This window comes from Pseudophryne corroboree, chromosome 1 (genome assembly GCF_028390025.1).
Source record: "Pseudophryne corroboree isolate aPseCor3 chromosome 1, aPseCor3.hap2, whole genome shotgun sequence".
In the NCBI taxonomy this organism is placed as follows: Eukaryota; Metazoa; Chordata; class Amphibia; order Anura; family Myobatrachidae; genus Pseudophryne; species Pseudophryne corroboree.
The window spans coordinates 285,064,978-285,078,226 of NC_086444.1; the positions used below are offsets into that span (position 1 = coordinate 285,064,978).

General features: G+C 44.6%; 1 protein-coding gene across 1 annotated transcript in view; it reads right to left on the reverse strand.

The window, feature by feature from the left end:
- Positions 1-318: 318 nt before the first annotated feature.
- RFC5 (replication factor C subunit 5) overlaps positions 319-13,249 on the reverse strand; it is a 194,267-nt gene continuing 181,336 nt past the window's right edge. The window contains exon 11 of the mRNA XM_063964328.1: positions 319-1,374. Coding sequence (XP_063820398.1) covers positions 1,278-1,374 — 97 coding nt within the window. The 3' untranslated portion in view covers positions 319-1,277. The remainder of the gene's footprint in view (positions 1,375-13,249) is intronic.

A 13,249-nucleotide genomic window follows, 5' to 3' on the forward strand; every position in this document is an offset into this window, starting at 1 on the left:
GTTTGAACACATCACTTAGGACAAGAAAAGGAAACTAAACCATACAGTAGGAAGTAGAAGAGGGGCCTGATACTTTCCAGGTGTGTCTTCTTTTCCTGACTTTGGTGAATGAGGAGAACAACAGTAGTGAATGTTTCCATTGGGGGGGGAGGGGGAGGAAAGAAAGGAAATACAGGGATGAAGTTGAATAAGAGTAAAACACCGAGCTGAAAGTAAAATAAAAGTAGAAAAATAAAGCAGTCATGAACTGCAAATTTTACTATATTTCCAAAGTGTGTTACACACAAATTCAGCATCTGTACATAAAAAAATGAGAACTTTAGAAAAGAACATTTTATTGTGAGCAAATATCTTAAGAATTACAAATACATGAACTCGTACTAAACACTTCCAATAATAAAAAAAGGCACAGCAATATAACAGGACAGAGCATTGTTTGGGGAAATTGTGTAGGTAGTGCTTTCTTTGTTAGTTACCCATTTTAACCTTATTTGCCTATGACGCTTTCTTTAATTTGCTCCTTCCTTGCAGAAGGTCACTGCTCATTACACACTATCCAGCTGACTGGGAGTGTTAACCCGATCAGCTAGGATCACATAATTATGTACACACTTTACTGTATGGCCACTTTTAATCACTTATACAAATCCATTGTATTTAAAGAAGGTGTTTTGTTGTGGGGTTGATGACTGATCTTAAGGGGGGTACTCACGGAGCGATCGCTGCTTAAAATCTAACTAGATTGCTTAGATTTTAAGCAGTGATCTCTGCGTGTGTACCCCTCACAGCGATAGCGATGCGCAGCCCCGCGCATCGCTATCGCTGGTGCTAGATTGGCCTGCATGCGGACAATCTAGCGGTTCACTCACTTCATCCGCTGGGTGAAATGAGCGCCCGCCGCTCTCCCTGCATGCTCAGCACACATCGCGCTGTGCTGAGCGGGGGGAGAGATGTGTGCTGAGCGTTTCGCTCAGCACACATCTCTCCCCACATCTGCCAGTGAGTACTGGACTTTAGATATACTGTACCATGCAGAAAAAGTAAGAAAAACTACAAACTACAGTGACCGTGTCTGTCTGAGCATAAACTAATACACTAATTCTCCAGGGGACAATGCTGTACCCAGTCTGTGTTCCCAAATATATGTTCTGTCACCGCCATATTTAGATGCTCTCGTTCTTACAACAGAACAAATTCATGTACGTTCTTGTGAAATATACTTATTGTTCTGTCCTTAAATAACCTTGATTACACATGTCAAGTTGCCACATCCCACTCTAAGCTTCTGCTACAACCATGTCTCGAGTAACCTGGAATGCAGCTATCAGGGAACTAAGCTGAATCTTCTCGCTGGTCCCAGAAGCCAATCTGTATCTGGAAACAAAGGAAGGACCTTTTTAGTACTCTGTTAACCCAGATTCAGCATTATTCAATTATAATTTAAGCATGGTAATCTCAACATCCTTAAAAAAAAACCAAAAATAAATAATATATACAGTGGGGTTTGAAAGTTTGGGCACCCCAGGCAAAAATTAATTTTAATGTGCAAAAAGAAGCCAAAGAAAGAAGGAAAAATCTCCAAAAGGCATCAAATTACAGATTAGACATTCTTATAACACGTCCAAAAAAGTTTGATTTTATTTCCATCATTTACACTTTCAAAAGAACAGAAAACAAAAAATGGCATCTGCAAAAGTTTGGGCACCCTGCAGAGTTAATACCTTGTACTGACCCCTTTGGCAAGTATCACAGCCAGCCAAGAGTCTTTCAATTCCTGTTTAAGGTATCTTCGCCCATTCTTCCTTACAAAAGTCTTCCAGTTCTTTGAGATTCCTGGGCTGTCTGTGACGCACTGCTCTTTTAAGGTCTATCCATAGATTTTCAATTATGTTGAGGTCAGGAGATTGTGAAGGCCATGGCAAAACCTTCAGTTTACGCCTCTTGATGTAATCCACCGTGGATTTTGAGGTGTGTTTAGGATCATTATCCATTTGTAGAAGCCAGCCTCTCTAACTTCAGCTTTTTCACAGATGGCATCAAGTTAGCGTCCAAAATTTGCTGGAATCTTATTGAATCCATTTTTCCTTCTATTTGTGAAATGTTCCCTGTGCCACTGGCTGCAATACAACCCCAAAGCATGATTGATCCACCCCCATGCTTAACAGTTGGACAGAGGTTCTTTTCATTAAATTCTGTGCCCTTCCTTCTCCAAATGTACCTTTGCTCATTCCGGCCAAAAAGTTCTATTTTAACCTCATCGGTCCACAGAACTTTATTCCAAAATGCATCAGGCTTGTCTATATGTTCATTTGCAAACTTTAAACGCTGTTTTTTTGTGGTGAGGACGTAGAAGAGGTTTTCTTCTGATGATTCTTCCATGAAGACCATATTTGTACAAGTATCTCTTTATAGTGGAATAGTGTACCACAACTCCAGTGTCTGCCAGATCTTCCTGAAGGGATCGTGCAGTCAAACGTGGTTTTTGACTTGCTTTTCTCACAATCCTGCGAGCTGTTCTGTCTGATATTTTTCTTGGTCTTCCAGATCTTGCTTTAACTTCCACTGTTCCTGATGACTGCCATTTCTTAATTACATTCCGAATAGAGGATATGGGCATCTGATAACGCTTTGCTATCTTCTTATAGCCTTCTCCTGCTTTGTGAGCGTCAACTATTCTCAGTTTCAGCGTTCTACACAACTGCTTAGAGGAACCCATGGTGCTGATTGTTGGATCAAGGTCAGATGAGTCTGGGCTTTTAAAACCTTTGAGATTGACATCACCTGGTCTTTCCAGACGATGATTGAGAACAATCCATGACACTGCCAGGTCTCAGCTGTCCAAAGGGGGCAGTACAAGGTATTAACTCTGCAGGGTGCTCAAACTTTTGCAGACGCCATTTTTTTGTTTTCTGTTCTTCTGAAAGTGTAAATGATGGAAATAAAATCAAACTTTTTTTGACATGTTATAAGAATGTCTAATCTGTAATTTGATGCCTTTTGGAGATTTTTCCATCTTTCCTTGGCTTCTTTTTGCACATTAAAATGAATTTTTGCCTGGGGTGCCCAAACTTTCAAACCCCACTGTATGTATGTATGTATGTATGTATGTATGTATGTATGTATGTATGTGTATATATATATATATATATATATATATATATACATATACCTTACACTTTCATGACTTAGTTGTACATGTATGCACATTTCTTCATGGACATCAGTGATCCCTATGTATAAGGCTTGGCTTATTAAGTGAGTTTGAAACAGCAGCAGGTGAGTTAGAATACAGCAACAGGTGAGTTTTATAATACACCAAGTGACACACAAATTTGCAATACCATTATCATCTGATACAATGTTTGGCCTTGTGCAGTGCAATGGATGTAAAGCATTTGTTTTGAAAGAGGCAGCGTGGAGACTCAGCTGCTGTCCAATCTGTGAGCAATTTTCTCTGCTGAAGGAGGAGATAGCAAAACTGCATGCTGAGATTTGTAGGATGTCTGTGTCTTTGAAGCCTCCACTGCCTCAGAGAGCCACCAGAAGACATTCTGCCTGGACTACTGTGGGCTCTCAAGTGCAGAGATTTCCAGAGGGACACAGACACCTCCCGCAAGCGGTGACACTGCAAAACTCATATGCTACTCTTGCAGGGCTGGAAGATACAACTAATAGAGGCACTACAGAACAGGAGGATATGGGGACTTCTACCAACTATAGGAACAGGAAATGGAACAGGAAAATTGCATCTCCAAAAAGGACTGCACTTCTCTTGGGAGATTCCATTATTAGAGGAATACATCTGGGAAATGCAAATGAAGTAGAGAAACAAGTAAGGTGCTTACCTGGAGCCACAGCTCCAAGGGATAAAGAGCGCATGCTAAGAATTGTAAAGGCAGCAAGAAAAGATGGGGAGGTGGATGTCATTGTCCACCTAGGGACAAATGACCTGGCAAATGCTGAACTCATGGCTGTAAAAGATGAATTTAGGAAGTTAGGGACTGCTCTGAAGCAGGTGGCAACCACTGTATCTTTTTCAGAAGTATTGCCAGTACACAGAGGGGAAGACAGAACTCATTGCATCAGAAACTTCAATGTTTGGCTAAGGACATGGTGCAATCAGGAGAGATTTGGATTTATAGGCCACAGTCACACCATCTGGCAAGATAGGAGCTTATACAAAAGTGACGGTCTGCACCCATCTTCAAGGGGAACATAAATACTAACTGAACATTTTGGATGCTTCATCAAGAACTATTTAAACTAACAAAGGGGGGCAGTGAACCAAACAGGAATAAAGAAATCTGCTCCCCCAACACAGAGGTATTGTTTCTGCAGACAAAGGGAATAAGAAACATATCCACAGCAACAGAAGATAATTCAGATCAAAACCAAATAAAAATAGGCAGAGAGAAGAACATAGCTAGGAACAGAAAAAGCACAAACAAAACTCTAAAAGCTATGTGTGCAAATGCTAGGAGCTTAGGAAATAAAATCCCAGAACTAACTGCAATAATGACAAGGGATGATCTAGACATTGTGGCAATTACAGAGTCATGGTACAATGAAAATCATGACTGGGACATAGCTATACCGGGATATACTTTATTTAGGAAGGACAGAATTGGAAAAATCGGAGGAGGGGTAGCAATGTATGTAAAAAATAAGATTTTACTCACCGGTAAATCTATTTCTCGTAGTCCGTAGTGGATGCTGGGAACTCCGTAAGGACCATGGGGAATAGCGGCTCCGCAGGAGACTGGGCACAACTAAAGAAAGCTTTAGGACTACCTGGTGTGCACTGGCTCCTCCCTCTATGACCCTCCTCCAGACCTCAGTTAGGATACTGTGCCCGGAAGAGCTGACACAATAAGGAAAGGATTTTGAATCCCGGGTAAGACTCATACCAGCCACACCAATCACACCGTATAACTCGTGATACTATACCCAGTTAACAGTATGAAATATAACTGAGCCTCTCAACAGATGGCTCAACAATAACCCTTTAGTTAAACAATAACTATATTCAAGTATTGCAGACAATCCGCACTTGGGACGGGTGCCCAGCATCCACTACGGACTACGAGAAATAGATTTACCGGTGAGTAAAATCTTATTTTCTCTGACGTCCTAGTGGATGCTGGGAACTCCGTAAGGACCATGGGGATTATACCAAAGCTCCCAAACGGGCGGAAGAGTGCGGATGACTCTGCAGCACCGAATGAGCGAACTCTAGGTCCTCCTCAGCCAGGGTATCAAACTTGTAGAATCTAGCAAATGTGTTTGACCCCGACCAAGTAGCTGCTTGGCAAAGTTGTAAAGCCGAGACCCCTCGGGCAGCCGCCCAAGAAGAGCCCACCTTCCTCGTGGAATGGGCTTTCACAGATTTAGGATGCGGCAGTCCAGCCGCAGAATGTGCAAGTTGAATCGTGCTACAGATCCAGCGAGCAATAGTCTGCTTTGAAGCAGGTGCACCCAATTTGTTGGGCGCATGCAGGATAAATAGCGAGTCAGTCTTTCTGACTCCAGCTGTCCTGGAAACATAGATTTTTAGGGCCCGGACTACGTCCAGCAACTTGGAGTCCTCCAAATCACGAGTAGCCGCAGGCACCACAATAGGCTGGTTCAAATGAAACGCTGAAACCACCTTTGGGAGAAATTGGGGACGAGTCCTCAATTCCGCCCTATCCATATGGAAAATCAGATAAGGGCTTTTACATGACAAAGCCGCCAATTCTGACACACGCCTGGCCGAAGCCAAGGCCAACAGCATGACACCTTTCCACGTGAGATATTTTAGTTCCACGGTTTTAAGTGGTTCAAACCAATGCGACTTTAGGAAATCCAACACCACGTTGAGATCCCAAGGTGCCACTGGGGGCACAAAAGGGGGCTGAATACGCAGCACTCCCTTAACAAATGTCTGAACTTCAGGTAGTGAAGCCAGTTCTTTTTGGAAGAAAATCGATAGAGCTGAAATCTGGACCTTAATGGAACCCAATTTGAGGCCCATAGTCACCCCTGACTGTAGGAAGTGCAGAAATCGACCTAGCTGAAATTCCTCCGTTGGGGCCTTCCTGGCCTCACACCACGCAACATATTTCCGCCATATGCGGTGATAATGGTTTGCGGTCACTTCTTTCCTAGCTTTAATTAGCGTAGGGATAACTTCCTCCGGAATGCCCTTTTCCTTCAGGATCCGGCGTTCAACCGCCATGCCGTCAAACGCAGCCGCGGTAAGTCTTGGAACAGACAGGGCCCCTGCTGCAGCAGGTCCTGTCTGAGCGGCAGAGGCCATGGGTCCTCTGAGATCATTTCTTGAAGTTCTGGGTACCAAGCTCTTCTTGGCCAATCCGGAACAATGAGTATAGTTCTTACTCCTCTCCTTCTTATTATTCTCAGTACCTTGGGTATGAGAGGCAGAGGAGGGAACACATACACCGACTGGTACACCCACGGTGTTACCAGAGCGTCCACAGCTATCGCCTGAGGGTCCCTTGACCTGGCGCAATATCTTTCTAGCTTTTTGTTGAGGCGGGACGCTATCATGTCCACAAGTGGCCTTTCCCAATGTTGTACAATCATTTGGAAGACTTCTGGATGAAGTCCCCACTCTCCCGGGTGGAGGTCGTGTATGCTGAGAAAGTCTGCTTCCCAGTTGTCCACTCCGGGAATGAACACTGCTGACAGTGCTAACACATGATTTTCCGCCCATCGGAGAATCCTTGTGGCTTCTGCCATCGCCATCCTGCTTCTTGTGCCGCCCTGTCGGTTTACATGGGCGACCGCCGTGATGTTGTCTGACTGGATCAGCACCGGCTGGTGTTGAAGCAGGGGTCTTGCCTGACTTAGGGCATTGTAAATGGCCCTTAGTTCCAGAATATTTATGTGTAGGGAAGTCTCCTGACTTGACCATTGTCCTTGGAAATTTCTTCCCTGTGTGACTGCCCCCCAACCTCAAAGGCTGGCATCCGTGGTCACCAGGACCCAGTCCTGTATGCCGAATCTGCGGCCCTCTAGAAGATGAGCACTTTGCAGCCACCACAGCAGCGACACCCTGACCCTCGGAGACAGGGTTATCAGCCGATGCATCTGAAGATGCGATCCGGACCACTTGTCCAACAGATCCCACTGAAAGATCCTTGCATGGAACCTTCCGAATGGAATTGCTTCGTAAGAAGCCACCATCTTTCCCAGGACTCGCGTGCAGTGGTGCACCGACACCTGTTTTGGTTTTAGGAGGTCTCTGACTAGAGATGACAACTCCTTGGCCTTCTCCTCCGGGAGAAACACTTTTTTCTGTTCTGTGTCGAGAACCATCCCCAGGAACAGTAGACGCGTTGTAGGAACCAGCTGCGACTTCGGAATGTTCAGGATCCAGCCGTGCTGTTGTAGCACTGCCCGAGCTAGTGCTACTCCGATCAACAACTGTTCCCTGGACCTCGCCTTTATAAGGAGATCGTCCAAGTACGGGATAATTATAACTCCCTTTTTTTGAAGGAGTATCATCATCTCTGCCATTACCTTGGTAAATACCCTCGGTGCCGTGGACAGACCAAACGGCAACGTCTGGAATTGGTAATGACAGTCCTGTACCACAAATCTGAGGTACTCCTGGTGAGGGGGGTAAATGGGGACATGCAGGTAAGCATCCTTGATGTCCAGTGATACCATGAAATCCCCTTCGTCCAGGCTTGCAATAACCGCCCTGAGCGATTCCATTTTGATCTTGAACCTTCGTATATAAGTGTTCAAAGATTTCAAATTTAAGATGGGTCTCACCGAACCGTCCGGTTTCGGTACCACAAACATTGTGGAATAGTAACCCCGTCCCTGTTGAAGGAGGGGTACCTTGACTATCACCTGCTGCGAATACAGCTTGTGAATTGCCTCCAGCACTGCCTCCCTGTCCGAGGGAGCCGTTGGCAAGGCAGATTTGAGGAAACGGCGAGGGGGAGACGTCTCGAATTCCAGCTTGTACCCCTGAGATACTACCTGTAGAATCCAGGGATCCACCCGTGAGCGAGCCCACTGGTCGCTGAAGTTCTTGAGACGGGCCCCCACCGTACCTAGCTCCGCCTGTGGAGCCCCAGCGTCATGCGGTGGACTTAGAGGAAGCGGGGGAGGACTTTTGTTCCTGGGAACTGGCTGTATGCTGCAGCTTTTTCCCCCGACCTCTGCCTCTGGGCAGAAAGGACGCGCCTTTAACCCGCTTACCTTTCTGGGGCCGAAAGGACTGTACCTGATAATACGGTGCTTTCTTTGGCTGTGAGGGAACATGGGGTAAAAATGCTGATTTCCCAGCTGTAGCTGTGGAAACGAGGTCCGAGAGACCATCCCAAAACAACTCCTCACCCTTGTAAGGCAAAACTTCCATGTGCCTTTTAGAATCAGCATCACCTGTCCACTGCCGAGTCCACAATCCTCTCCTGGCAGAAATGGACATTGCGTTTATTTTAGATGCCAGCCGGCAAATATCCCTCTGTGCATCTCTCGTGTATAAGACTGCGTCTTTAATGTGCTCTACGGTTAGCAATATAGTGTCCCTGTCTAAGGTATCAATGTTTTCTGACAGGGAATCTGACCACGCAGCTGCAGCACTGCACATCCATGCAGAAGCAATAGCTGGTCTCAGTATAATGCCTGAGTGTGTATATACAGACTTCAAGATAGCCTCCTGCTTTCTATCTGCAGGTTCCTTTAAGGCGGCCGTGTCCGGAGACGGTAGTGCCACCTTCTTTGACAGACGTGTGAGCGCTTTATCCACCCTAGGGGATGTCTCCCAACGTGACCTGTCCTCTGGCGGGAAAGGGTACGCCATTAGTAACTTTTTAGAAATTACCAGTTTCATATCGCTGGAAGCCCACGCTTCTTCACACACTTCATTTAATTCATCAGAAGGGGGAAAAACCACTGGTAGTTTTTTCTCCCCAAACATAATACCCTTTTTTGTGGTACCTGGGGTAATATCAGAAATATGCAACACATTTTTAATTGCCGTAATCATGTAACGGGTGGCTCTATTGGAATGTACACTAGTCTCATCATCGTCGACACTGGAGTCAGTATCCGTGTCGACATCTGTGTCTGCCATCTGAGGTAGCGGGCGTTTTAGAGCCCCTGATGGCTTTTGAGACGTCTGGGCAGGCACGGGCTGAGAAGCCGGCTGTCCCACATCTGCTATGTCGTCAAACCTTTTATGTAAGGAGCGGACACTGTCGCGTAATTCCTTCCACATGTCCATCCACTCAGGTGTCGACCCCGCAGGGGGTGACATCACATTTACCGCCATCTGCTCCGCCTCCACATAAGCCTCCTCATCAAACATGTCGACACAGCCGTACCGACACACCGCACACACACAGGGAATGCTCTGACTGAGGACAGGACCCCACAAAGTCCTCTGGGGAGACAGAGAGAGAGTATGCCAGCACACACCAGAGCGCTATATATATATATATATATATATATATAGGGATTCACACTACCCACAGTGATTTTTCCCCTATAGCTGCTGATATTACACAGATTGCGCCTAAATTTAGTGCCCCCCTCTCTTTTTTACCCTATGTAGTCTGGAAACTGCAGGGGAGAGCCTGGGGAGCGTCCTTCCAGCGGAGCTGTGAGGGAAAATGGCGCCAGTTTGCTGAGGGAGATAGCCCCGCCCCTTTTCCGGCGGACTTGTCCCGCTTTTTTATGGAATATATGGCAGGGGATTTTACACATATATAGTCTTAATGACTATATTATGTGTTATTTTGCCAGTAAGGTACTCTTATTGCAGCCCCAGGGCGCCCCCCCCCCCCCCCAGCACCCATCAGTGACCGGAGTGTGTGGTGTGCATGGGGAGCAATGGCGCACAGCTGCAGTGCTGTGCGCTACCTTAATGAAGACCGAAGTCTTCTGCCGACGATTTTCAGGAACATCTTCTTGCTTTGCAAGGGGGACGGCGGCGCGGCTCCGGGACCGGACGACCGAGGCTGGGCCTGTGTTCGATCCCTCTGGAGCTAATGGTGTCCAGTAGCCTAAGAAGCCCAAGCTAGCTGCAAGCAGGTAGGTCCGCTTCTCTCCCCTAAGTCCCTCGTAGCATTGAGTCTGTTGCCAGCAGATCTCACTGAAAATAAAAAACCTAAATATAACTTTCTTTTCTAAGAGCTCAGGAGAGCCCCTAGTGTGCATCCAGCTCGGCCGGGCACTAAATTCTAACTGAGGTCTGGAGGAGGGTCATAGAGGGAGGAGCCAGTGCACACCAGGTAGTCCTAAAGCTTTCTTTAGTTGTGCCCAGTCTCCTGCGGAGCCGCTATTCCCCATGGTCCTTACGGAGTTCCCAGCATCCACTAGGACGTCAGAGAAAATGCCATAAATACTACATTAATACAAAGTATTGAAGAAAAAACTGAGGCCCTTTGGGTGACCATAGAAACAGGGGAAAATTTGATTATTCGTATTGGCGTGATATACAGGCCAACAGGTCAGGAAGAGGAACTTGACAAAAACCTATTGCAGGACATTACTAAAATGGCATTAAAAGGAGAGGTAATAATCATGGGAGACTTTAATCTTCTTGATGTAAACTGGGAGGTGTCTGTTGCTAGTTCCACTAGAAGTAGGAACATTTTAAATTCCCTTCAGGGAGCATCCCTCCACCAATTGGTGAGGGAGCCCACTCGGAAAGACGCAATATTAGACTTAATACTTACAAATGGAGACAGATTATCGGACGTAAAAGTGGGTGAAAACCTGGGATCCAGTGATCATCAAGCAGTATGGTTCAGCATTAAGACAGAGACTGACTCGTCCCATACAAAAACAAAGGTGTTGGATTTTAGGAAGGCTGATTTTGTAGGGATGGGAAAATGTGTAAGCGATTCTTTGGCAGAGTGGAGGAACTTGGAAACAGTGCAGGAGAGGTGGGAAACATTAAAATGTGCAATATTGAAGGCAACAGACCTTTGTATCAAAACTGTAAGGAAAAGGAAGCCAGTGTGGTTTGCAAAAGAAGTAGCAAATATTGTGAGAGCAAAAAAGATGGCTTTTAGGAAATATAAGCAGACACAAAATAATGAAGACAAAAAGATATATCTTGTTAGACAGAAGGAGACAAAGAAGGTAATCAGATGTGCAAAGGCACAAGCTGAGGAGAAAATGGCCCAGTCAGTGGGTAAAGGAGGCAAAACTTTTTTTAGGTATATAAGCGAAAGGAGAAAAACAAAAGGCGGAATTATAAAACTAAAGACGGACACTGGGAGTCTTGTTGAAGGAGACAATTTAATAGCAGATCATCTTAATGATTATTTTTGCTCAGTATTTACTACTGAAAGAGAGGGGAAGGGGCCACAGTTAAGTTGCAGGGATATTCAGGAAAATGAAACAAGTACATTTACAGAGGAGAAGGTCCTAACAGAACTCTCAAAGCTGAAAGTGGACAAATCTATGGGGCCAGATGGGATACATCCAAGGATACTAAAATAACTTAAAGAGGTGCTGGTAGCACCATTGACAGAATTATTCAACCAGTCATTAGCTACAGAAGTAATTCCAGGGGACTGGAAAAGAGCAAACGTAGTCCCACTGCACAAAAGTGGAAGCAAGGAAGAGGCAAACAACTACAGACCAGTGAGTCTTACATCAGTAGTAGGGAAATTGATGGAAACACTCTTAAAAGAAAGAGTTGTAGATTATCTCAAATACGGCAATTTACTGGATCCCAAACAGCATGGATTCACTGGGGGGAGATCATGTCAAACAAATCTTATTGACTTTTTTGATTGTGTGACTAAAGTGATGGATAAAGGTGGAGCCATGGATATAGCTTATCTAGACTTTAGTAAGGCTTTTGACACAGTTCCACATCGCAGACTGCTAAATAAACTTGAAAGTTTGGGATTGGATATTAGGATTATTGAATGGATAAGATCTTGGTTGAAGGATAGAAAACAGAGAGTTGTGGTAAATGGAGTGCATTCACAGGAGGGAAATGTTACCAGTGGAGTACCCCAGGGATCTGTACTTGGACCAGTGCTTTTTAATATCTTTATTGGTGACATTGCAAATGGCATTAAAGGGAAAGTATGCCTTTTTGCAGATGACATAAAGGTATGCAACAGGGTAGACACACCAGGTGGGGTAAAACAAATGATTGAGGATCTAGGTAGACTAGAGGAATGGTCAAGAGTCTGGCAATTACAGTTTAATGCCAAAAAATGCAAAATCATGCACTTGGGTCTCAAAAATCCTAAAGCTAAATACAGTATTAATGGCACTATACTGGAAACTACTGAGGAGGAAAGGGATCTAGGAGTCACTATTTCAGATGACTTAAAGGCAGGTAAGCAATGTAACAAGGCAATGAGGAAGGCTAGTCAGATGCTTGGCTGCATTGGGAGAGGAATCAGCAGCAGAAAGAAGTAATAATGCCACTGTATAGGTCATTGGTACGGCCTCATCTAGCATACTGTATTCAGTTCTGGAGGCCATATCTTCAAAAGGATATTAATACATTAGAAACTGTACAAAGGAGGGCAACTAAAATGGTGCATGGCCTACATCACAAAACATACCCAGAAAGACTGAGAAATCTCAATATGTATAGTTTGGAGCAGAGAAGGGAAAGGGGGGACATGATAGAAACTTTCAAATATATCAAGGGTTTTAACAAAGTCCAGGAGGGAAACATTCTCCAAATGAAGAGAAGCAATAGGACACGAGGACATGCACTGAGACTGGAGGGGGGGGAGGTTCAGGGGAAATTTGCGGAAAAATTATTTCACAGAAAGGGTAGTGGACAAGTGGAATAGCCTACCATCAGAGGTGGTAGAGGCTAAGACAGTAGAGCAATTTAAACATGCATGGAATAGACATAAGGATATCCTTACAAAGAAATAAGGATCAAATAAGGTTAAAGATAAAAATAATATAAAAAAAAAAAAAGGGGCAGACTAGATGGGCCAAGTGGTTCTTATCTGCCGACAAATTCTATGTTTCTATGTTTCATTTGCTGTGGTCTAAGTAAATGTCATATAGCTCGACATATAGAATAAAATCTCACTTTCGTTTTATATATTTGATATCTCCATCAAATGGCTGAGTGATTATTTTGCCATATTTTGATTTGAGAAAGGTCTGCCTCAAACACACGAAACCAGTCAAAGTGACTATAAGCTGTTTTGTTTGTTTTTATCCATAATACTTATTTTTCACATGTATAAGAGCAGGCTATATGTATTTTTGAGCCATATGTGCTAGCCAC